Source organism: Colias philodice, chromosome 3 (assembly GCF_061535455.1).
Source record: "Colias philodice isolate Cphi_HAF_F1 chromosome 3, ilColPhil1 Martin Lab GWU primary, whole genome shotgun sequence".
Classification (NCBI taxonomy): domain Eukaryota; kingdom Metazoa; phylum Arthropoda; class Insecta; order Lepidoptera; family Pieridae; genus Colias; species Colias philodice.
In genome coordinates this window covers 7559408-7587077 of record NC_143088.1, presented here as the reverse complement: position 1 = coordinate 7587077, position 27670 = coordinate 7559408, and the positions used below count along the sequence as shown (strand labels likewise).

The 27670-nt window shown below is 34.1% G+C and overlaps 1 protein-coding gene across 2 annotated transcripts; it reads right to left on the bottom strand.

Moving 5' to 3' along the window:
* Positions 1–421: 421 nt before the first annotated feature.
* On the bottom strand, positions 422–27670 carry LOC149489777 (cyclic nucleotide-gated channel alpha-3). 2 transcript variants are annotated; one of them, XM_089714554.1, is made up of 12 exons: positions 27543–27670; positions 23308–23442; positions 21074–21252; positions 19890–20387; positions 13285–13428; positions 6943–7135; positions 6452–6552; positions 6214–6363; positions 4986–5162; positions 3773–3917; positions 3279–3521; positions 422–2657 (listed from the first exon to the last, which is right to left on the bottom strand). In XM_089714554.1, exons 1-12 carry the CDS (start codon positions 27668–27670, stop codon positions 2570–2572), a joined length of 2181 nt encoding a protein of 726 aa, XP_089570680.1. In that variant the 3' UTR covers positions 422–2569. The 2 variants fall into 2 exon arrangements, with proteins under 2 accessions (XP_089570680.1, XP_089570681.1); XM_089714555.1 differs by having other exon boundaries at positions 4995–5162.

Sequence of the window (27670 nt, the reverse complement as noted above, 5' to 3'; positions counted from 1 at the left end):
AGAAGAAATAAAATGTTTATTTACAATTAAATCTGGAATTCTTGTACAATCATATATTTAAGGAGTTTATTACTTTATATTTAAAAAATTAGAATAAAATTATACAGAATACAAAATTAAACAATAATAATGTTTGAATATAAAATAGTTATAACAAAAATATATGGTACATACATTCGGTAAAAGAGTTATATTATATTTATTAAAAAATAAGAAATAAAGGTAATTAATACATAAGTACAATTATGATTTCAAATTATAAACTTTATTTGTGAATTTAACTTAAGGTATAATTATTTAAATCCTTCGCAAAACAGACGCCTTCAGATTAAGAGACATTTTGTTAGTAATTTCAGTACATTTAAAATAAAATAACAATACTGGTTACTATTACTATGTACTAGGTACGTACATATTTTATTAGGTACGTACATACAATATTTTTCGTTGGTTGCGTATAAGAATTATTGTTCCAATATATTGTACTTCAATACATTATTATAGTCTTCGTTCTTATTTGAAAATAACTAAAGTGGAATTCTGATGAGATGATAACGCTTTTGATATGAATCGTTTCGTTGAAATTTTGAGCATTTTAGTTGGTTTTAATTTATTTTATTATATTCAATACTACTGTCTAAGTTTTATCAAAAGCTACGTATCAGTAATAACCACAGTAGGCTACGTTTTCATTACAAAACATTCTTAAGGAGTTTTAAAATGCATCTAAATTGTCTGAAATGAAACATTGTTATCTCTTATTATTTATTATATTACCTCGAAGTGCCACGGGTTGACTACTTCAGTTATAGGATATACAATTTATGGAAAAAGGTTCATTACAATATTTAATGTAATAAACAGAGAAATAAAATATTAAAAGGAGAAAATATCTTGAAGTACAATAATTATTGTGTTTAATAGATGAACGATATAGGATTGTATCCCTTAAGATTCTTACAAAACTCGCGAGAAGAAACTTGGCTCGTGGTTTAAAGAAAACGCACCCCAATGAAAAACTGACTAAAAACGAATATCGTAGGATTTGTATGTAATTTATTTACAATTTTCTTAATATTGAATATTATATTTATATGTCATTGTATGCACATTGTAATTAAAATATATTACAAGAAACAAACACGAAAGGAATTCCAAGCATCAATAGTAAATATCAATTGAATCGACGAATCAACATGAAATAACGACCGCGACGTTTAAACGAACTAATTATTAATAATTTTTAGATAATAAGTATAAAACATTAATCAGTTTATGATCAATATCTTTACATTAAAACATTTTATCTATGTACTTAACATTATTTGGCAGTAGTGATTTACAAAATACCAAACGAAATTGAGTATCTATTATTATATTTAATCTACATTACTTATTATAGATACAGAGGTATATTTTCTCTGTATAACAAATGGTAACTCAATGTGGTTCTTTTTACTTATCGAACGAAAGTCTTGCAATATATGCATTTAGATCCTTCGATACACATAGATTATATAAAATTGTATTGACAATAAAGACCTAACTAACCGTTATATCACCGTAATAATATAACAAAGGAGAAAATATACCAGAAGTCGGATAACAACGACATACATTCGTTAGTCTCCCAGATTAATAATAATTAAAGCTTAAAATGGTGAAATAGAAAATAACGTTTATCATATATATGTGAGCATCACAGGTGAGACTATTCTGTCGAACATTCAATGCACTGCGTCCCTGCGTTGCTGCACACGCCTAGTTACCGAAGTTACGTAGTTAGTACATATAACAAATAAAGCTTATAATGTTCTCTGTATCCTTCTGCATTTGGTTATCGTACCACTACCGTCTCATACTAGATACCAAACATACATAAACAGTTTCAACTAAACTTAACGTTACGAATTTATTGAAAACGTTCTTACCCGGCCGTTTCATGCCCATTTATTAAAGATCGTCTTATTAATACATATTATAAAATAAATGAACGTATTAAATAAAAATTAGATATTTACAATAGTTTTTAATTATTAATATCTAAACACATGTATGGTCGATAGACGCGAACTCAAAATGCAGGATTAGCGCACACACGACGCACCTTGCGCTTACACACATAAACCACACACTACACCATTGGGTTTAAACGATTTAAAGATAATATTGTCTCGACAAAATCTCACTCCACGAACACTCGTCATTTATTATTAGCGAGTCGTATATACTAAGTATATGTATATAAATTTGATAAAGTTAATTCGTTTGTAACTTTCCATTTTCTATAGCCGTCAAAACACTGGGAGTCCGAAGTTTATAGGAAGATCACGCGCTTGAACGCGTGCCGGCGTTTGTGGCACTATACATTATCGGTAGCGAATAGCGCATTTCATACAATAGGGGTGAAAACTGGCCACTGGAATCCACAAGGTCTCTGGCACTGAAGGGTTCGCTAGCATTCGATGTTATAGTTTAGTGCTCAACAAACGGCGGCAAGGCGAAACGTATGCGGCGCGCTCTGTGTTGGAACGTGTCGCGCGGCAAGCGCGGAGGGCGAAGCGCGCCGTTAAATAATGCTCTCCCGGTTGCGCTCGTTCTCCTCCTGCGAGCTCAGTGAACTTCCCCCACAGATCTGCATTTCGATCTCTTGTAACCTATGACCAAGTATTAACGCTATTACACAAGCTGGAACCTCTCACATTCATTTCATATTAAGTTCTATCATTAGGAATAGGTATGTATTTTCGGGTGATAATAAAAAAATATATTCCTGTAATTTTTTAATTTAAGAGCTAAATTTTAGGTGTAAAAATGTGTATTTTCAAAAATATGACGCAGAATTAGAAGCAAATATCAAAAAAGACTTTAAACATGCCGGCCGACACATTGTGGCAAATTACAGCATCACAAGACTCTTAAAACAAGTACATCTTTGTTCGACGTAATACCTTGTTCCCACCTCTTCTTGAAGCGAACAATTATGTAAAATAGCTTGGTCTTTACAAAACCCAGATTTAAACCGAGTAGCTTAAAAAAATAAAATTTAAATTGATCACATCTTTACTCGTTTAATGAATAAAAAAGATTTCCAATTTAAAAACAAGATTAGGAAAGCTAAGTAAATTTTAGTAATCATTAATATATATATATATGTATATATATATATATATATGACAGTCCTCTTAATATAAAACAAGACCCTAACAAATAAAAGTAAAAACTTTTGCACCATAATATTCCTCAAAACACCTTCAAAACACTGCCTGAAAACAAACCTTTGATCAACTTCCCATTGCTGCTGGCTCAGCTTCGCGGACATAGCGGCGTTCTCCGTTTCCACCGTATACAGGCGTTCCCGTAGACGCTTTATCTCTGACTCCAGCGCGTCATGAGAGTCACGGACGACCTTGGGAGCCACACTGCCCGTCGCAACACTACCGCCGCCCACAGCACTGCTACGGGCACTTGAAGCACACGATACTACTGGTGATGCTACCCGAAGAGGGCTTACTGATGAACTAAAATAGAACATTAATAGTGAAAACTGTTAAACTCGGAAGCTGAAATTTTGACAATAAAATGTTTTATGCCCTTTGTAATTTTCTATCATAATAGACCAGTTTAAAATATAAAGTAATTCAAAATATTAATTTCAATATCGATCAGAATTTTGTGAAATTTGGAACAAGAAATTTGAAATAATTACCTCAAAATTAAAAGATAGATATCAACAAACTAAAAACTAACATAATGCGTTCCTATAATATACCTATAAACCTGGTCCCGGAAAGAAGGCGGATGTGACGAATGCATCGGAGTAATCATAGAGGGTCGAGGGTGCTGCATGTCCACTGTCGGCACCTTCCCGACTGACTCCAGCTTTCCCGGCGTCGAGTAGGAACGCCCAATAGATACTAAAAGTTACAAAAGCATGTAAATATCTTGTTCTGAGCGTCAAACACAATGAAATAGAAAGTGCTAGGAAATTTGCAAGGTACATGCGATGAGTGTTATAAAATCATCACATGGCTGCTGTCTACTTACTAGTATCTTTCAAATATTTACATAAAAGCAAAGTAAAAGGGGTTTGGGTACAGTTGGCGTCGTTGTGAACTTTCGCGGCCAGTGATTGGCCAGTAATGAAAAATACAAAACCAAATATCTCTGTTCCTAATACGTTTCGAGATTTGTGTCCATAATAATTTTTGCTCACAATATATTGCTCTTTTAAAATATCCAAGTTTCATTACTGGCCGTGAAAGTTCATGTGGACGCCACTAGCCCATACAAAAGTACCCAAACCCCTTAAATTACAAATAAACTTACTAGATAAGCTTTCAAATACTAAGATACAATTATTTCTATTCTAAATGCCACACTCAGAAAAATTGACCAGAAAAGACTTACTTGCATTTGGCGCCAAAGAAAGATAGAGTTAAAATATAAATAAACGTATAGAATAAAAACATTAAATGATGCCAAAATGATTCCAAATCAGCTTGTGTTGCAGTTACAAGAGTTTCTGGTTGCAGGAGTTTCTGCAACGCTAGTTGGTTGTGACTTGATGGGAATCAATAACATAATAATATAAACAGTACATAATTTAGATATGTAGATATATCTTAGCTTTTGAAGTGAAACTTCTTTAGGCGTGTTGAGAGTAAAATTTCAAGGTCACGTCATGGGAATACCGTCACGTCATAGAATCTTTGAATCTTGCCAACGAAGTTTCACTTCTGACACGTGTGCTCGGAACACACGTTCTTTTTTACATTTACTTGTTTATTTTTACATCGTTGAAATATAAACTGAATTGAAGTAGTAAGAGAGTGAGATAATTAACCGATTCTAATGTTAACCTAGTTAAAAATGTTTAATCATTATCAAAAATTTAAACTCCAAGTGTGGCAGTAAGCTATTAAAAACTAATTAAAACTACTTATATGCTTAAAAAATATGAAAGTGATGGAGTGATAACATACCATACGTACCTTTGTCCGCCGGTGTTTTTCTATATTTTTCAAGTCTTTTCACTGCTATCGCTTCAAGGCGTACACGCGCAGCAGGATACTCTTTGAGGACATCCCACATGTCGTTCTTGCTGAGCACGAACAGGTCCGAGTAGCCCACGGAGCGCACTGACGCTGTCCGCCGGTTGCCTGTCGACGTGTCATCCACACACTCCGTGCCAACTGGTGCTCGGTACACATCTCATGAACTGCCATGGCTTTAGAATAGCCAAGACCAGGCCAGAAGATCACAAGCATTCTTCATTATACAGAAACCGAAACACCAGTTGTGTGAGCAATCAAGGAAATGGTCAACCAGACACAACCAAAACTACCCTCACATTCAAGTGGAATTAAAGACCAAAGACAAATGTAAGTGAAAAAATTGAAGTCATACCACTTAGAAACAAACTATAAGAAGCCATTTCTAACGATATTAGAGAGTGCTTCAAGACAAAGCATTTGGGATTGAAAAATAAGAAACTTTACTTCGAAAAGAATAAGCCGCTACATGTTCAAGACTATGTTTACTAAGATTTTCAAACTAAAGATTTAACAGCTAAACCGGCATAATGACGAAATATCATTCAATAACGTAAATTGTCAATATAGAATTTAAATTTAATCTTTGGGTTACATGCACCAAGAAGTCACGCCAAATATATAAAAAAATTGGGGAGGATGCAAAGCGATCGGGGACACTGCCTTCAATACATCCAAAGGAGATGAAAGTTGAAAGCAAAAGAAAACACGTGACGCTTTCATCTACTAAGATTAATAAATGCGATAAAATAAATAACAAAGCTGTACATTACCTAAATATATAATATATATAACGAAAGGTTAAAGTGTAAAATGATGTATAATTTAGTGATAGTCAAAATAGGAAAAAAATGCGAAAAAATGTGATATAAAAAATAAAAAATGTTAAGCGCTTTCTACAATATTTTTCATACAAAACGACTTTAACTGATATTTATTTTAGCTATCATTAAAAGAAATTCAAATCTTTGAATAATAACTAAAAGATAAATCAGGCATAAAGGTCGTCTGTAGATGTCCCAAAACCTGTTGATAGCGTTGTGGCCGCTCCCTCGGCCTGACTGCAGCGTCTCCTCGAAACCTTTGCGTTTTAAAGACTTTCCGAAAATAACGAAATAGATAATAATGGCGTGGCGTCTCGGGCCGTTGCGATATTTACCAAGTTGTTTACCTGCTGTGCCCATATTCAGAATGGAAATTTCGCCAAAATAAGAACCAGCCTTTAATGTTGCAAGAACTGTTTTTCCGTTGTCACCCATCACCTGTAATTTCCCTCGGTTCACTATGTACATTTCTTTCCCGACTTCACCTACAACGGAATTTTAATATTTTTTTAATATAATGTTGGCCTTTCCATTCCCTGTAATTATTTTAATTGATGAATATTTATGCCGTACCTTTCCTGCATATGTAATCTCCTGGAGAAAACAGTACGGGGCGAAGCCTCAACACGAGTTCACACAAAAAACCAGCTTCCGTATTCTGAAAGATCTCCACTCTGCGAATTAATAAAATAAAAAAAGTGCTTATATTGTTGTGGAATCAGCGCATATAATATAAGTTATCGCGGACCTACACCCCAAACAATGCACTAACAGCATTTAGTGGAAAAACAAAAGCTCGCAATAGCCATTTGACGACAAAAATTTACGGATCGTATAAACGAACGCTTTTGAATAATTCATGGACATAAAAAGTGAATGTTTCTGTTTTTAATTATACAACACGGGATATTAAGCTCAAACTGCTTCTCTGACGCTGCTTTATCGTAACTGTATTCATAATTTAGAAATCATTTCCATTGAATTTATTCTCGCAAATTTATGCACGATTTGATTCAAACCATTTTGATTGTAGACATACACGTGTAAAGCAAGTAAGTATGTACCTCTTCAGTGTGTCGAGATGGACATTTATTGCTATTTCTGCTTTTAGTTTATCAGGAAGACAAGACACTGCCTTCTCTTCGTCTGAACACTTCTGCGTGAGCCATAAATAATCGAACCATTTTATAACTTTCACTTGTAAATGGTTTGGAACTCTTCTCATACGCATGTAGGTTTTGACACCATCTAGTTTTGCTGCAACAATTATGAAAATCAATAGTTAATATTAATTTTAATTTAAATGGAAATACAGTTGAGTGATTACGAAATTAAATATGGTATTCAGTAAACATAACCACTTATGAACATATTTCATACTCCAAAAGCCTGTGTATTATCTATAATACCCGAACATTTCAAACATTTGGTCTAGGTTTATTATATATATTGCTCTACATACATCAATTTTCGTGCCAATATCATTTTGAACATCACTTTGTTGTGGTCAAGGCCTGTATGCACTATAGCATAAATACTAATTATGATAAATTTAATTTAAGTGACGATACGTTAATTTCAATAGAAGAAAAAAATTAACTCACATTTAAACAATGTTTATTTTATTAAAGATAGCTATGTTATCTGATCAAATCGCCTCACCAGATGCCATTAAGTCCCTATAAAGACTTAAGTACCACGTCATAAAAAAATTCATCTCTGAAGTTTACTATAGGTGCGGTGCTGGTAATAAAATTTATATCACGTTTAAAAGTATCGCTTGCAAAGCTTATGAAAATTAAAATGTATAATAGTTAACTTAAATAACTCCGAGTTCTGGTAAGACGAGAAGTACTTTCGGGAGTAAGTTTAGCGTCTCAAATGTTGGACAAAGTTAATGGCAGCAAGAATAATTTCAATCTCAAGTTTAGCACACCCGATTAAGCCTTTCATGTCAGCGACTTGCCGATAAAGTTGGGTTAGTTCGTGGCTTTGAGTAAAGTATACTACGGCTTATGCATGATTTTATAACGAGCAACTCCTATACTCGTATTACTCAATATAATAATAGCGATAACGTTCAAATTTGGAACATGTATCAAATACAAAGTTTAGATAAAACCGTTACACTCAATATTAACCGAAGAACTACCTACACTATGTTTCATATTATTACATTACATTTACATTATAAAGAGGTATATAAATTGCATAAGTACGTTTTCTTAACTGTTTTAATCGTAACAACTAGAAACATGTTAATATATTTAGTATTTCGTGAAAAAAAATCGTATAAAAGAATAACTTTAAAAATGTATTTCTGAAATAATCGGCGTATTAGACAAAGTAAAGTTGAAAAGATTCATTAGAATTTTAATTAATTATAAAAGACTAGGTTTCCGCCCGCGGCTTCGCCCGCGCAGTCAAAGAAAAACCGGTGGGATTTCCGGGATTGCGTCATTTTGCCGGGATAAAAAGTAGCCTATGTCCTTTCTCGGGTATCAAAATATCTCCATACCAAATTTCATGAAAATTTGTTCAGTAGTTTAGGCGTGATTGAGTAACAGACAGACAGATAGAGTTACTTTCGCATTTATAATATTAAGTATGGATTTTGTCTATTGGTAACATGTTACATGTATTCCCTTTTCGCGGACGCTATCTTTCTCGTTTATGTATATGATAAGAAATGCATATTTTCTTATAATAAAGCAATGAAATAATTCTTCGAAACGACCACGTTATTATTTTTTGTCTCGAGATCGTAATATTGTAGACAATGGTATTTATGATAAGAGTAATGTGCTCCAAAGTTTGTTGTCGTTGTTTATATTTTTATTTTATTTTATTTACTTGTTTCATGAAAAATAAAGAATTGTTTCTACATAGTATGATTAAATTTTAATTAGTGTTTCGACGAAATACAAAATCAAATTTAATATTCAATATGAAGCGAAAATTAAATTCTAGATACAAACTCGACGCAGCCATTTGATTGGCGACAGTTAGTTATTTATTAATTAAATTTCACTCAATTTTCCGTTAAGCAAGAGCAATTCGACACGTCTCGCCGTTTATCAAGGTTTAATTAATATAATCAAGAACGCTTCGAGTGCCGTAGCCCGTAGCGTGTAGCACGCGTGTTAGGGCTACGGCGTAGCGGCGTCCCAGGGCTGGCAGAGCGCGGACCGGTCGGCGGAATGCGGATCGATGCGGCGGACGCGCGGGACGCACCGCTGGGATGGGGTGCGGCGCCCGACTTTCGCCGAGCTATTTATAGCATTCAAGCCGCTGACCTATTTCGCTGCAGCGCCACCGAGGAAGGTCACGGATTCAGCCCGCTCTGTGCCGCCGCGGCGCCATTGTCTTTTCGACCAAACTGCAGTGCTAATTACAGCTGTTGACACTTTGCTGCCCCTGTGTCTGCTGTGAATTGAATCGGTTTCAGTCATCGATGTTCCGTCACGCGATAATGTTTATTTTTAACTCAACCTTACCCCGTGCTACATTGCAGTCCACTGACCTCTCCGTCTGCACTGACGTCATACGCGATTCAATTTATTTTATAATAAGTTTCATAATGTATTCGAAATTATATAATTTGTAGCGATATATTTTAAGCAAAATGTATGCGACTGTTTGCGTAAATTACTAATTTCCCAAAATTGGTAAATGAAGGTGTATTATACCTTTGTACTTGACCCAATCTTAGAAAACAAATGATTTCCGTGGAACTAGGGAAAGGTTTGGCAATTGAACAGGATAATTAGGGTAGATGAGATTGTTTTGTCGTGAGCTGTCGAAGGCCGGCGCGTGCCGGCACGTTTACCTGCTTAGCACGTTAATGCGACGCCGCGTCTCACCTTCGGGCTACGTCAGCTTTTTGACCCTAGTCCCGTATTAACCTTTCAGTATAGTGAAATAACAAGACAACTTTACTAACCGGGATTTAAAATCTTGGATATGAATAAAATTCTTATAAATATAAAATGAAACTAAGTATGAGTGAAAAATTTGCTGTAAAAGTGTAGTCCGAAATTCATATATAAGTCCAAAATAAATTTTTCATATGATAATTATTTAATAAAACATGAAGATATACATCGGTCTATTGTATTAATTGTCAATATACACTAAAATGAAAACAAACGAGTACAAGTTAATTATCATATTAACAGCGAATCGCACGAAATTGAACGCGTTGAACCGCAACCATTAATGAATTAGCGTAAGGTTATTAATAATTACGGCAAATGCTGTTCGTATTAATGTTACAAATTGTGCTTCAACGTGTCGATAATGTTTTAAACTATAATGATCAATAAATGAAGGTAAGCACTTCGAATGAGTTAATATTCTCTGAATTATTTATCATCAAGAACACGGGTTAAATTTCCTGTTTAATCAATACATAAATTACAAAAAATAATGCATTCTTTGAAACTTTATGGACAAATTCAATAAATCTTATCCAAATAAATGTTAAAGTAACTACAAAATCCCGCAATTCACTTGCAATACCCTTAATAGCCATTTAAACACAACTAAACATAAGTAATCAAAACATTTGGCGTAAAAACTTTTATGTGAATAAAACTCCATATAAGAGAAAATCGGAAATGTTTTGTTTGAAATCGCAGTAGGCCCCATGTTTATGGGTATAACGAATTGTACAGCCTTTCATCTCGCTTTCAATTCTTTTACTTTTCCAACTATAAACGAGTGAAGGTACTCCTCTATATTGTGTAAAACTATTCTATATTATTTCATAGGATATAAAACTTATCTGTATGTAAAATTACGAGTATATGCATTATTTTACTGTCTATTTAAAATAAAATAAATTAATTATGCTTTAGAATACGTCAATAAAAGATAGGAGAGAACTTTATTTTATCTGTATCAATATACTTTTGTGGACTAAACTGCTAACAACAAACTTAATAAATTCATAGTATTATTGGTCTGGTTTTGTTCGACTACAATCACTGTCTCAGAAAGCTATAAGCACGTCGAGTTTTCGGCGCCTCTCTTAATCTCTCTTCTGGACATATTGTTACCCTGATATCATTGTATAGAATAGGTGCTACAAAGTACTCACAGATTATATAAACTGTATGTTATATTTTTAGCATTAACTCTGTTTTACTATTCATCACACATATAAATTATGGCGACCTGATTAGCATATTTGTTAGTACCTGACTTTTATTCCAACGTGTACTCTACAGCTGTAAAATGGCTATTAATGCCGGGGTCCCTCAGGGATCAGTTCTCTCCGCAACACTCTTCTTGCTACACATCAACGATCTGCTGAAACCCGGTATCTATGGGTACGCAGACGATAGCACTGTTGTGGAGAGATATGTATCCAGCGCGCGAACCAGTACGGCACAAATCCAGTCTCTACGAGAGTCGATGGTCGATCGCATGAACTTGTCCTTACAGGCGGTCTCCGATTGGGGCGATGCCAATCTGGTCAAGTTCAATGCGACTAAGACCCAGGCGTGTCTATTCTCCGCTAAACGGAGTCCATTCCACCTGACTCCGACTTTCCAGGGTGTATCCGTGCCGATAACCAACCACCTCGAGCTTCTTGGCATTACCCTGACGCCTACTCTGAACTTTGGTTCGTATATAGAATCCAAAGCCCAAGTAGCCTCAAAAAAGCTTGGAATTCTGGCGAAGGTGAGACAGTATTTCAGCCCGGGACAGCTGCTCAACCTTTATCAAGCACAAGTCCGATCGTGCATGGAGTACTGCTCTCACCTCTGGGACGGTTCCGCCAAGTACCAGCTGGAGGCGCTTGAGGCGATAGAGAGGCGTGCCAAGAGGCTAATAAACGACGATGAGCTAGTAGGCAAAAAACTCCAGAGCCTCGCCCACCGTCGCAGAGTGGCAAGTTTATCGGTATTTTATCGGATACACTTTGGTGAGTGCGCTGCGGAATTGCACGATTTAATTCCGCCATCCCCGTTTTTCCTTCGATCGTCGAGGCGCACAGACTCTAGGCATCGCCATATGGTGGATGTTCCATGTACCCGGACAAAGCGGTTCGGATCGACATTCTTCATCCGAACCGCGAGGGACTGGAACATGCTTCCTGAGTATGTGTTCCCCGACGAGTACAATATGGGGGTCTTCAAGCGAAGAGTGAACGGGTACCTTCTAGGGAAGCGCGCTCCACCATAGGCCACATCTCAGCTTACCATCAGGCGAGATTGTGGTCAAGCGCTTCCCTATCACACAATAAAAAAAAAAAAAAAAAAAAAAAATATTATGTTACGTGGATTCCGTTTTTAAAGCTTCGTACATATTTAAAAAATAAACTCATGAAAGCTTCTTTGTTGTTGTTGCGGCCTGTGGTAGATTTACAGAGTTACGAATTTTATTGATGAACTTATGCCCTCACTTCAAATTCGCCAGACATGTTACATAAATAATAATGTAACAAACATAACTCCGTACTAAAGATAGTGTGCATTCAATGAGCAGATATTTATGCACTACTGCTTGCGTAATTTACTCGTTTGAATTATACATGCTATTAGAGCGAACAGGGATGACACATTAACATCATTAGTGATATATATTGCAGGAGTATTACTCACGGCGATGACGGAGCTTCCAAGTTACTTCTTTTATCATGAATTTATATTAAATAATCATTGACTTATGACTCTTTTACAGCGTAATATTTAAAAGAAATCGTTTCAGTTTGTTTTAAACAACAAATGGTGGGTGAAGTTAGAATGAATAAAAGTTTATAACACACCGTTCACACACCTAGAACCCCTTAGAAGTGTTCATTAATTTACTATTCAGGTAAAACCATTCTGTTCAATTTATTGCACAGTGTAGATAAGATATAAGAATTAGAATAAGATAATGTAAAAATAAGAGTTATTTAAAATAAAATCAACAGAGCTGACTTAGTAAGTGATATAGTAAATTTCTGTAACAACAAGTTCTGCTATAATATTATGTACGGAAAATTAAGTTTAGTACTTTCTGGAGCGATTACTGAGAGCGTGTATAACCTTAATTAAGCTCAGGCGGTATAAACTACTACGATACCAAATTAAAATTCTATAAATATTACGATATTAACGAATAAATTTAGCGAAAAAAGGAAGGTAGCTGGCTTATGGACTAGAATAACGTATTATACATTTTCTTAGCTCTACCATACTTATAATAATCGTATTATATGAGGGAAGATGTAATTTTTCTGTGCCTTTATTGAATAAAATTAAAAGGTTATTAACCTATTTAGAAAATTATTTCGAAAGAAGGAAGCTATTACACCACTGATTATATTTTGTTTTCAGTGTATCCCGTTCCAACCCGGCGCAAGATGAAGCTGTAATACATAAGATCGCACTACAAATTATGCAGCAACTTACCTTGGAACTCTTTCCTCGCCGTGCTCACTGAGGTGACGATATTGGCGACGTGTCCCAGCACTGTTGCGAACAACAAGAGCCCGAACAGAAGCTGGGCTATCACAAACACGTATTCTCCTTTACTACGTGGTCGGGGCAGGTCACCTGTCAAGCAAACATATATTAGAAAATGTATTTAAATTATTTATAAATATTGTAGAGAATATACAGCTACCTATATTCTGTACAACTTTAAATAAATAAATAAATCTTAATTTTTTTGAACATGGTATTAAATGGTGATACAATTATATTAATAAAGTACAAACATGTTCAGCCAATACAATAAAGCATGCAAAATAATTACCATAAAGGAGTTAATGGTCTGTTGGGGTTGAACTTTCCATGAACTCCTTTATGGTATAGTCATATTCTTACAACTTACTTCTTTGTTATTTATATTAGTCCGTTAATTAATCGAAGGGTTTCTTGTGGTAACATAAGTTATAAAACTAGACGACTTGTTCATATTAATTAAATACTTTTAGCTTGGATTGTAAATTAATATTTTAAGAACATTTTGATATTTTTAAGTTATCACGATTATAAAGAAGATATCGCGCGATTATTTATTGTTGTTGCTTCGTATTATTCATTAAATTCACTCATGTAAATTCATTCTGGTGTTTTAGAAACAAAATCGAAGAGAATGATCGAAAAATTGAATAGATAGCATAAATAATATTTCAACTAAGTATTAGTCAAACATCCATAATTCATAGATCAGCCTTTAAAGTTGAAATTTAAAATTCCATTCCACGAAACCCGAGGACGCTTTCTGGCCAAATATAATTTTGTTCTCATTTTCAAATAGCAGGATGCAGAGCGGCTAGACGATTGGAAGGTACGTGATTGCTGGAAGCAAATACTGCAGTCGCCGTTCAGAGCCGCAACTTGTAGTTCAATTTATTTATATCACAACTGCATAAATAAATTACAACAAGAAGCTCTGCAGTCAATTTCAACTTGTAAGATATACGCTTTATTTAGTGCTTTATAAATCTTACAGCTAGAAGCAGTAATTTTCTAGATACTAAATAAATATAAATAATGTTTTAGTCTCAATTTGAAGCGAGGCGCACACCGGTATAATTAAATAGTTTTAATTAATAACGAGTTGTGGTCACAATTGCTCCGACCACCATTGGACGGAGGCACGAGTGAATTCGATAGTTCACATTTGTTAAATTCGTTGAAGCGCAAATTTATAATTGCCTTGAAATGAGTAAATTAATTTTAGTCGGAAACATTCAAATATTAATTAAAGATAGCGCTCGTTTTGCAAAAGTAGGGCGGTACCGTAGATACGTCATTAAAGTGCATTTTATGGATAAAATCCAATCTGAAATAGTAAACTGCACAAATAGTCAAATAAGCTTTATTTTATGGTAGTTATTGAAATAAAAGAAAATGTAATAATTTGCTCTAGTAATAATTTAAACGTATAGGAGAAAATACTTTACTGAATTTTAAAGCCCAGAAATATATTGAATAATAAAAAGCACACACATGGACATCCCGACAGCTATGAAATAGACTGTGGAAATAGTTTATTCATTTATGTATACATATTCCGTTGTAAGGAGAATTATTAAAACAGGTTGCACATTTCAACTTCATCTTTCTATAGAATCAATGTCAAATTAAGCCTCGAAACGGAAGAAATTTACCCGGCACCTGTGACGAGGAAGCGGTAAAAAGGATAAATTGCTCTATAAGCTACTTTGAATTGAATAGAGGCCACTTCCACTGCGGAATGCGATACATCCATTCAATTGAAGAGGATAAAAGTCTATGTGGAGAATGATTTATAGGTTTTAGAAGAGGCAAAGAAATACTTAGAACATAACTCATTCCGCTAGATATAGGGTATCGATAAACCACGCTATAAGGCTAAGATATATTGATATTTAACAGATAGGGGACGTGTCTAACTTTTCGTTACCTAATATTATTAATACACGTCCACAAAATATACACATCGAGATATAAATAGATTTCATTAAATATATTACTGAAAGGGAAATTTTATCTATAAACTTTTTCTATGTTTGAAACTGCTGAACGAAATGTGTTCCTTTAAATTTTCTCCGTTTATTTCTAAAAACAAGAAATTCACAAAAATAAAAGCGATACTCGAAACTAATTAGGTAGAAGCTCTTAAAAAGCTTTCAGTGGTTAACCGCATCGAAATGTATCCGCATATTAATACAACGGTGTCAAACCCTGGGTAAGCCAATTGAATGCGCCTTGATTAGGGGTTGGGTACACCCGACCGCAGATATCAAATATTATGAGCACATTTGAAAAGTTTCCGCACAGGGAATTTCGGGTGTTAAAGTTATTATAAACTCCCTTCTATTGAACGCTCTCGTTGTAGACTCCTGGGTAATATCGACTGGAGATGCGGCAGATGGCTCAATGCAAACTTTTAATTATTTGTATTGCTATATTATATTCACAATAACTGAACATAATTAGATTTGGTAACATTTAAAATAAATCACACGCATACGGCATACCTAAACGCCACTGAATCGTTAAACACGGTCGGCCCGCGACTGACTTTCGAGTCAATATTTGTAAATACATTACTTATATTTGCTCTGAATGAATTCATGTTGGAGTTCAAAGTTGCAAGAAAGCGGAAGAAACCAAACAAACATTTGATAACAATCTTTAAAGCTTTATAGAAATATTTTTCATAATTCCTTGAACCGCACATTTTCATTAGATAATAAGCTTCTTCTAGGAAATTCATGTTGAAGGCTAGATATTATAGAAAGGCTCATCCTACTAAGTACTACTACAAAAATTATGAAAATATTATAAAATGCTCTTCATGCTAATTTCATATTTCATTTTGACTCTACATTGGTTTCCCACATCTATCTATACTTTATTCCAGGACATAACATAATAACGCCGAGACTAATCCATACTAATATTATAAATGCGAAAGTAACTCTGTCTGTCTGTCTGTTACTCAATCACGCCTTAACTACTGAACCAATTTGCATGAAATTTGGTATAGAGATATTTTGATACCCGAGAAAGGACATAGGCTACTTTTTACCCCGGGACATAGGATAGGTTTTATCCCGGAAATCCCACGGGAACGGGAACTATGCGGGTTTTTCTTTGACTGCGCGGGCGAAGCCGCGGGTGGAAAGCTAGTGATAAATAAAGTAGGAATAACTTAACAAATATTATTATTACATTAATAATGACCATGTTTTATATCATTTGCATGTTAAATAATATTTATTGTATCTCTGATTTTAAAGATTTTAATGGTATTTCTTTTTTGTAGTACACGTAGTGACGTAACACAAGAAATCGATCATTTCTTTATCAGTCTACAGCCGAGTGAGTCTGATATAATAGGGCCACAAAGAGACCTTTATCTTTGAAAAAGTATTCTTTCGCCGAAATCGGAGCCATAATTCAACCTTTACGCAACAAAAAGCTTAAAAAATGTAATCGCTCTATTTTCCTTGTTTAGATGTTGTTAGGCCCTATTATCGCAACAATGTTAACATTTTTCTTATTGTTATGGTGGATCCTTTTGTAATTACGAAATACGTTTTTATATTAAAGAGCAGTGGGTACAAGAAAATATAATTAATTAAACATCTTAAATTACAAATTTGACATAAATTCATTGTATTATATAATTCTATATTCTAATTTTTCACTGGCATAATGAAAGATAAGCTCTTTAACCTATATCCAAAGGTTCACATTTTAAAATAAATGACGTGTATACTGTATAAGGTAGAATTCAAATGAAATAAGATGTGGGGAATCATAAAATTAAATGATTTAATACCTCACACATAAAACGTGTTTGTGCGATCTGCAATAAGTGTACGCAGTCGCGAAATTCAAATGGCCTCATTAAATGAAATGAGGCTAGACGTTCCAACACCTCCGCCATAACCCAGGAACATTATCGCGTTCAAAATTACGTACGTACTGCGTTAAATAATTTTAATTTGAACGCATAATACGCACGTATGTTTCTGCGTAAGGGGATATAGATATCATTTGCATGTTTGATTAGTACGGCGAAAGAGGTAATACGTTAACACAGAAAGAATATTATGGGAATAGGCACCAACATATAGTGATTTTCAAATCTAAATATATATATTATATGCAATGAAATAACATTTCATCATTATTCAAATTTTCCGCGCTGATTTTATTACATATATTTGAAACATTAATTGAACTAAGTACACGCAAAATTATTTTATTTAAGTTTAATTTTATATATAGACTTTGGTTCTAAGATATATTTTAATTCGCCGGGGTTTTCTTGGTATTACTGACGCAAAATATTGAAGTTATTTACCTATGCTTCTTAAGTTAAAGGACTCATAATTTTTCTATTTATTATAGTTGTTTCGGCGAAAACTTTTCAGTCAAAGGTGCTTTTGCTCGAAGTCTCAGTTAAAAGCACTTTCAACCAAAAGTAATCTTGACTGAATATAGCTACTTAGATTTAAAATTTAACCAATAAAAAGTAGATTAAATAAATTAAGGATTTTATTTTACGAGATTATTGGAAAAGTTTCTGTATTGAAAGGTTTTTAAATTGTGAGTTGTAGGCTTTCTAGACATGCGCGGACGAAATGACATAGGTATCAAAATTATAACAATATTATTTTATAACCGAGTATCGGACTACGGATCAGCGACACTAATCTTAGGAACCGTAATCCAAAACACAGTTTCTACTATCGCATTGTATTCAAGTAATTTATAAATGTTAAAGAAAAATAGTTTAGGACAAATATAAAAAACAGAAAGTATCCGCCTAATCAAATTATATTTCTCTATCTATAGTTATCTAAACTAATAGATCCCGAATGAACTTATCAGTATTGTTGGTAGTTTCGAACCAATAATAACATATAAGCATAAAGCAACATAAATAAACGCTATCTTTCCTGCAATTATTTCTCCATTTACCGATAGGACGGAAACTGTCGACCTCCGGGTTGCCCGTGTCGCGCTTTACCGCATCAAACACTCTATTATTAAATATTTTAGTCACATTAACCCGGTGGGAATATTTTCTCGCATCGATTTACCTGCACGTTTAATGTAATTATATTGAAATGTTCCGTTTAAAGGAGGTAAAAATGACGAGACGACTGGTTATATTTTATAAACATTAGATAATTAGGCAAGTATAACATATACCTGCTATTTTTTAGAAGCTTACGTTTGTGTTGTTAAAAATATTATGATAGAAGAAACATAGGGTTAGCTTTTGTATTTCTCTTTCGTGAAGCTTAAATTTTTAAGAAAATTCACGAAAGTAATATAACATAAATCTGTGAAGGCCATCATCCTTAAGAACGCTTACTGCAACTTTTATGATAGTTCTTATAAACCAAAGTGTTCGTCTGAGTTTTGTGCAATATAACATTTATTTAAACGTTTATGGTTAGATTAATATTTGGATAGAATATTCAGTTTTATTAATAATTTTTTAAAACACTATTATATTTTGTATTCGTAATTTCTATCCAAATTATTGATCATTAAAAATCAGTCAGGATATTATAAACTCCTTTTGAAACTCTATGTAGATGGTATAACTTATTCATTGATAAAATTTCATGAAAACTATCTAGAAGATCAAAATCGTACCGCGTCGAAACTAGACCTACAAACTATTTAAAAGTTTTTATATTTGTTTATGTCCGAAAATTCCCAATCGACGAAGTTTTTAAGACGATGAGGAATAAGGAAAATTGTGTTAAATAATATTTGAAGTATCTTCTTAAATTAAACGCCGTAATGCTTTTAAATAGTGCCTTTTCAGCATTTTAACTCCCGTACGTACTAGGAATATAGGTGTTTAAATTGCCACTAAAGTGCAAACGATCTAAATATAATCTCTTTTGGGTGTAAGCCAAGCAGTTGCAGCATCTGCATTATGTGTAATAGAATGCATAGCATTTGTAAAGTTTATTTAACAGTATTAACTGTATTAGATTTCGAAAATGACCGTATTAATTTTACATTTTCAGACACACCTTGACTTTGTATTGCATCATTGACTTGATTTGTCTACGATTATTAAGATAATGTGATATTAGTGATACTTATATAAAATGTTCATATAATTTTTTCACACTATTTGATGTTAGTTACTGGAAAACAAACTTCATTAAAACTATTTTGAAAATTTTAGTAGTAAACTCTCAGGTACTGTATTGAAATATGTGTGACATAATAATATATTAATTTACAACCCATATTTGATATCAACTTTCATAAAGGGCCCTTATTATACACGATATTGTAAACTATACAGGATCACGTACCTGCCTCAAAAGCCCTCATATAATATTCGAGGATAACCTCTTTACAAGTAAGTTGCTTTTAAAACTTATGTTACGAACTTACGTAGTACCTTTTCAGGTATGTTTATGATCCCTTATATTTTACCGTGGTTATATTCATTTTCTTTTTATTACAGTGTTCGAAAATTTTTAAGATAAAATCGAGTTTTACGACTGAATATATGGAAAAAATGTACTCACCTATTGTAGTCAGCGCCAACGTGCACCAATAATAACTCTGTAGATATTGTTTCACTACGTCCGCAGTCTCTGTATCTTGATATACCCAGTTTTTACTACCGAATCCATTGTTTTTATATATTATATGGTACAAGCATCCATTCCAATGGAATATCACTAATAAATAATGAATTAAACTGGTCGACCTAAATAAATTAGGATAGTTCGTGTGCCGTTCGGTACGGTCCATGAAGGCCCAGAAGCGATAAATTTTTACAAGTCTGAAGGATCTTAGAATGGAATTAAAGCCTATGGATAAATAAAGGAAATCCAGCGGCAATAAACAGAGACAGTCTATGTAAAATGTGGTAGAGTTCATATAATGCGCCCTCAGCTTCGCCGGTTCCGTTTGCAACACCCCGTCTTCTAAGTAGCCCGTCCGAAAATGAAATAAAATGTCCGCCAGATAAAGGAAGTCCGAAAAATAATCCAAACAAAACCACACTATTAACGTTTCACCTGAAACAAAAGACATTAAAAGGCTAAGGATTTCGTTATATCGCATTGAAAGGGCGGGTTGAATATTATGTTCTACTTCTAAAACCATCTTAAGCTTATAACAAATGAGATTATATAATCTTTGTGGAAATATGAAAGGACGACTGTAACAAAACAATAGGAAATTTGAGCGTTGTTACATTGAGATGCGTCTTTCAAAGTATCACATTGTCTTACGGTTTTGACATTTAAGAGAAAAGCTATTTAGGTAAGTAATTTAATTCTCTACGGTGCAAGTTAAGCAAACTATTCGCTGAGTGCGCTAAATCGATGCAAGCCAGATCGGCTGCTAATCTAAGTTGCTTCCTCAAATAGACGTTACAATTTACATGAGCTTCATATAAATTACTAAATTTCAAAATAATTAATACCAGTCAAAGTAAATATATGCGCTCATAAAAATTAAACATGAGTTCGTATTCCAAACACATCAGAAAGGGTTCATTAAACTTGTTAGTAAATAAGGGAAATTTGTTTACAAAACGCATTTTTAATTACTTAAAGCAGTCATTGTCTACTGTTACGTAATATTGAACAAATATTGCAATAATCAGCATGTAGTTATAGTTATGTAAAACCAATCGCATGAAGACTTACAGCTTTCGCGATCGATATATCTATAAAAGGGTTTAAGATGGATATCTTACCATTGATTTCTTGAAAGGCGAATCTATATACGATGACCCAGAGGTTGTATAAGAATGCGAGGGAGACGACCATGGACCAGTAATAGCACAGCCGGCCGGCGGGGTCGAACACGAATGAAAATGACAATCCGAGCCGAAACGGCCCAGCGTTGAAGGTCGACCGTCGTCGGATGGATCTGCTGTTGAACAAAATTGTTGAATTTAGTAGTAAATCCAATTTATTAAATCAATAGACTGTTTATGTTAATATAAGGATGCCAGTTACCACGCTTGTCTGTAAGTAATATCAGAGATTTTTTAAACATCTCCAGCAAAGGCGATACAAAGAGAAATCTTAATACTATTATAAAGGCGAAAGTTTGTAAGGATGTATGGATGTATGGATGTATGGATGTATGGATGTTTGTTACTCTTTCACGTAAAAACTACTGAACCGATTACAATGAAATTTAGCACACATATAGAGGGTAACTTGGATTAACACATAGGATAGGTTTTATCCCGGAAATCCCACGGGAACGGGAACTATGCGGGTTTTCCTTTGAAAATGCGGGCGAAGCCGCGGGCGGAAATCTAGTACGAAATATCAAATGTGTAGACTCGATGTTATGTAACCTACATGCCTTCTTAACTTATTTTGTGTGAAATTACTGAGTATTGATTAAATATTATATTACCTAAAATAACGATGTTTTATGTTCCAGTATTCAATCATTCAAAATTATTGGCTTATTCAGCAAGGGAATGGTATTAATTAATTACTTCATTGGAAAGTCAAGTGTAACGGATTAACTGTCATTATTGTATCTTTTTTAGGCCCGATTTTTCAATGCTTGGATAAAACTTATCCGTCCAATAAAGTATTACACGATAATATTAAAATGTCACGTAAACTGTCAAATACGGACAATTAGAATACGTTTTTAAAATGGTAGTTTTATACATTATTCGACGAATAAGTTTTAACCAAGGATTGAAAAATCAGCCCTTATTCAAATAAAAATTGCATTTAATATGATCTATGTAACTGATCTGCTTACATTAAACAATTAATTCTCGATGTAATAGCCTATTAAGACTAGTTGAGATCAAACAGAATCTATTTTGAATTCAATTTATGTTCTCACAACAATCAATGGCAATGGATCACATTACTATCAGCCAATAATGTATGCGTGTTATAACAATACATATTAATTCATATGTACAGGTTTACATAGACTGATTGTATACTGATAACGACAAACAGGGACTTCGACGTATGTAATACCACGTAATATAGAGTCAATAACGAAATGTTACATGTTCATGAAAATGAAGCCGCAATTCAAGTTATTTCAATTAATATCGCTTTTCGAGAACTGTTTTCAATATCTATCAACTATTCGAACTCCATTCAGCTTTAAATCATCACGTTTAATATAGTAACTCATAATGACATTTTAATTACTGTTAAACATATTTTGCTCAACATAATTTTTATAAAACTAAATAACAGAAATGAATTACTTAAGCAAAGATCAAAAGCCATTTTGTTAAAATAAAATCGGAGACTGAGTCTCGAGTATGCACACAGCCGCGGGTGTTTACATGAAAACTTGTTCTCGTGATGAAATAGTAAATAGTTGCTGAATGACACTGAAATACAGGCGTATCGAATATTCCAATATTATACAAAACAGGAACATTTTAACATAAAGATCAAAATCTGAGATATTTTTTTTTAAAACTCAAACTTTTACTCATGCACTTCGTAGTTATAATAGCATCCCATAACAAAATTTTGCACCCGTTGTAAAGTTATGGAAGCTTTTTAATGAATTCTTAATTATGACTGATTACATGCGTTTTTTTTTTTATTAAAACAATCTTATTTTTTACTGTAAAACGACTCAACGAATAATTCGTTAAATATTTTACATAATCTGTCAAATAATTTATAAATGAAAAAGGAATAATCACATAAGATCGAGGAAAAATGTTTCATACTACGGTACATAGGTACATAATAAAAATGATAAACCTTACAAAATGTTTGAGTTTGAAAATGAATAACCTCTGATAAAATTTGGAAGTTACCCGCGGTTTATACCACGATAACATCCCCATTTTAATACGCAACATCTTTTTCTCATTTAACAGTATTCAAAGCTACATCTATTATCAAATTTAGTAAGAGCGACCGTACACGGGCGGCTCGAGCAGTCCGTGTACGGCCGCGCTAAGCAACTAACCTGTCAGTGCCGTTACAATGAGAAGCGAGGTGGTTGTGCGAGTGGTGCGGGGCGGGCGTCGCGTGCGGCGTGTGCGGCGTGCTGCGCCAGCCGCCGAGCAGTGGAGCCTCGCCACTTGCACCCAGGAGTTTTAATCTAGGTATACAGTTAATGTACCATGAATGACATCAGTAGACACAGATAATAATAAACACTATGGTATGAATTGGAGAACAACACAACAATAGCAGATTGATAAAATGGATTTTTCGAGCGCATCGTTGGATAGTGGCATTAATTCTTGTGAATGTAGGTATGTGAAATGTGTTAAGTTATCAATCAGAAAAATATCATAGCCTTAAATAATATTGTAATACTGTGGCCTTAATCTCTGAAATACACGAAGATGATAGAGTTGAATTAAAAAGTTGAAATAAATGTTAATTTATTTATTAAATTAAAATACCCTACTTAAGACGAAAAGTTACAAAAGAATTCAATTTTGAGTGTACATTGTAATTGAATTTGAGCAAAAACGAGATCAACCTGATCAATTTTAATAGAATTCGATAGTACGAGGAAAAGCCGAGGAATACCCGCCGCAGTTCCAAAGCTCAATCGACTTAGTGGCACATGAGCGGCTACCGGTAAAAATTGGTTTTTCAAATGCAGTATCGAGGGACTGAGGGGTAAAAGTGCTCGCTTCGAGCTGTCGTAGTGTGAAATGAGATAACTATAAACCGTTCAAAAATGTGCTTCGATGGTGAGGCAGCGCGTCGCCCGCTCGCACCACTCCCAATATTGCTGGCTTAACATCGCTACCTGCGTTGAAATGTTACATTTCACGAGATTTACTATAGAAACGCTTCAATGGAAATAGGCAGATTCAGAAAATAAAACGTATTTTATCGATATTTCTACTGCCAATGCCGTTTTGTGAAAGCCACAGTGAAAGCTTTTGCTAGTAATATTTTAAATACTTTTTGTTAGTTAAAATTTTTATTATTTTTTAACAAAAATAACGAGTTGACGATATTTATTTCTATGCACTTTATTGGTATCAGATTTTATATGTATAAATAAATGCATTTTTAATGAAATAATTAATTTTACACGAAATGAACAATCTCTAACTACTAACTTGGCTTGTTTAACTTGATCTATAACGATATCTCTTGTGTATTCTGGGCCAACCTCCTTCCTCCTTCTTTAGCTCGTATCTCTGAATGACGGGACACTTAGGTATGATTAAGGCTCTCTTAAAATAAGGGCTCTCACGTGCCTCAACAAACAAGAGACGGACCCTCGAAGCTGGCACTCCACGGCTGCTTTAATGGGCACGGCACACGTTAACCACCTAACGCCAAATAATTGATACTTTACGAAAATGTGCTTTTTGTTACGTAAACAGCAATAAATTGCTCTCAATACTAAACATTTTGAAACCGTACAACATTTTTATGGTGGATAAACAATTATATGTATAAATTAAAAATGTAAGGTAAAAGCCAATTGTATTCAGTTTATGGCGAAGATTTTCCGAGCCAGTAAGTGAATAGCGCGTTAACGAGTAACAAAGAAACTACACATACCCGTACCTGTATACGTGACTGCTGAGTTGGTTGGACTTGTGTAAGTTATTTTTATGCTATGTTTTATTTTTGCTTTTGAGTGTAGATATTTGTAAACATTATGTTTGTATATTTAACAGTAAATGCAATCTATGTTTTTTTAATTTTGAAATACTCAGAATCGCTTCGTTACATTCGTTTTTTAATTTGAAAATACCATTCAAAAGTAAAGGAACTTTTGATCATTACTCTCATATACAAAAGTTCTACTATACACATTTCTCGGAGATTTTAAAATATTCACAATAAATGATAGCGCATCATTCAAGTAGAATCCAAGAAACGCCCCAATTTACGATTAAATAGATGCACTTTTGTTTAAACGCTATAACTGGGTGAGATTATCTCAAAGATAGAACAGCACAATATATCTGGTTTATCGTTGAAAGCTGCTTGACAGCTCCAGTTTAGAGGATGCGAAATAATATTGCTTTTGCATAGCGCAGAACGTGCACGTCACACCTCACACGTCATCACTACTGCTTACGTAAAACCCAGTCTGAACCCGGTAAATGTGTGCTATAACCTATTTTAGAATTGCTATCAATAACATGACGGATGAAAACAATCCTCTATTTCCTACAAAAGCTACAAAATGACAAATATAAACGCTTTATAAACGTTATTCATAGACCATCTGACGCATAATTTTATAGAAAGTCATTTAAGTTTAGTATAGGTATGGTATAGGTACTCTTAAAACCGGATATAAACAAATGTTCATTTTCACAATCATTATTTAAGACTAACGAATAATACATAATATACAATCAGAAGAAAGGAAATTTTATTTGAATAAATATAAACACTTATTGCTCAACAAAGGCGACAGTAATATACAAGTATCCATCCAAGATATCATTTAATTTGCTCCGACTTTGTTTCTAAGAGACGGTGAAGAAACTTCTGGAAAGTTCGATCATTTGCAATATTACGATTCTATTAAAGGATTCGAGTAAAAGTTAGTACCTACACCCGCAAGGTAAAGAACTTGTGATTAACGTACTTTGTTATAATAGTTTCTCCAATACGTGTTTCTATCCTAGTGGAAAATTCCATTAGTTTATCTTAAGATGCTGTTATCATTTTTTTAATGTTATATTTTGTTAAGATGTAATAAATTATGAATTTAAAAGAGCAATCAACAACAATAATCCTGGAAACGATTTTCATTATTTTATAAATCAATCTATAATAATTCGTTTTAAGAATATGTAAAAAAATATGGAAATAGCTTAGTCGACCATCTACTAAAGTACAGAATATTATTATAAAGGCAATAAAACTGTAGTCTGTAGAGGCCAAATTGAAGACTTTTAAAGAAATTGATCACGAACCTTAGCAGTGAGAAATGCGACATAAGGAGGAATTGAAATCGATGTTTTATTTCTTATACTTGGTACCGATACCTATGAGGCATCCCTGGGGAAGTTGATACAGCTTCAGATTCTAAATGAGACCATTGGGTAACGGCGGGGGCACACGACGCGTTGCGGCGGCGGCGGTCCGGTGCCGGAGCGGTGTCGCTGCGTCGTCTTACATAGAAATATCTGTGGCATGTCACACGATGCGCTCCGGCGCCGCACCGGACTTGCAACCACCGAGACGAGGCGGGGAGGGGTGAATGCGATGCGACGCCGGAGCGGCAGCGCTCAGTTGTTTTGCGTCACAAGGAAGGACTGACTGTCCAACGCTGCTACGGCGCCGCTGCGACAAAACAACGTTACGGCGCCGCACCGCTCGTGTGCCCACTGACACGGTGAAATCTTAGCGTTGCGGCGCCGCAACGCATCGTGTGCCCCCGCCATAAGAATTCCCCGTCGAAAAGAGAAATCGAACAATCCCTTTAAAAAAATACTCTGCGGATTAGGAATATTTTTAGGACTGTAGGTTGAATAGAAAATAATTTTGTAAAGGTGATTAGACTTCATTTGAAATGATTACGTTCTATATAAAAGTAGGTCATTCGAGTTATTTTTGGCCTAAGCTTGGGTAATCATTTATTATGCGTAAATACCGAATACAGTCAATATTTCATACTTGAGCAACTTTCCCTTCCTTCCTTCTAAGACGCATAACTAATAATAACAACATTTCCTAAACAAATACTCCTATTGCTTTGTATTCGCCTCAAATAATAGAGAAATATATAATATCGCTACGGAGACTACGTATTGTAGGCTAATTTTGTATAGTTTGTTTTGTTTAAAACAACTTTAATTGATATGAAATGTTTATTTGCATTACTTTATTCCATAAAATATATACTTAATAGGAGTATTCAAAGTTGCACAAAAGCTATATATAGCTATATATTATAGCATGGCTATAGCTTATTTGAATCCAAAACTGAATCCAACTTTCAGCGCTAATGTTTACTTTTTCGTTTAGTTTTAAATTTCAAACAAATTTATAAAACGATGGGAACAAAATCCTTTATGTGTTTTAAATGTTACTTTAATTTTCACAGTTAATAAAATCATAATGGATTAGATTATTTTACTAAATATTACACTTTCTGTGGTTAGTACCGTATCAAAACGATGTAGTAATTATGCGACAATTAATAATCCTTTTTTATTTATCTATAGATATTCTTCATTTGTACGTATAATGTATGCTTACCTAGCTTTATGTGAGCGTCGTGAGCGTAAAGAGAGATCCAATTCACTCGCAGCAGAGCATGCGGTGCCGGCTTGCAGGGAGCCTCGCGACCCGCCCAGCCGCCGCGAACCCAGCCGACACGTCATCAT

What these genes read in the sequence shown, in the direction of transcription:
- LOC149489777 (XM_089714554.1), bottom strand. Translation starts at nt 27,670, where the DNA reads ATGATGACGTGTCGGCTGGGTTCGCGGCGGCTGGGCGGGTCGCGAGGC. An exon ending in CGACGCTCACATAAAGCTAG is followed by an intron (nt 23,443 to 27,542) that starts GTAAGCATACAT and finishes CTGTATACCTAG; the next exon opens with ATTAAAACTCCTGGGTGCAA. An exon ending in CGCCTTTCAAGAAATCAATG is followed by an intron (nt 20,388 to 21,073) that starts GTAAGATATCCA and finishes CTTTTGTTTCAG; the next exon opens with GTGAAACGTTAATAGTGTGG.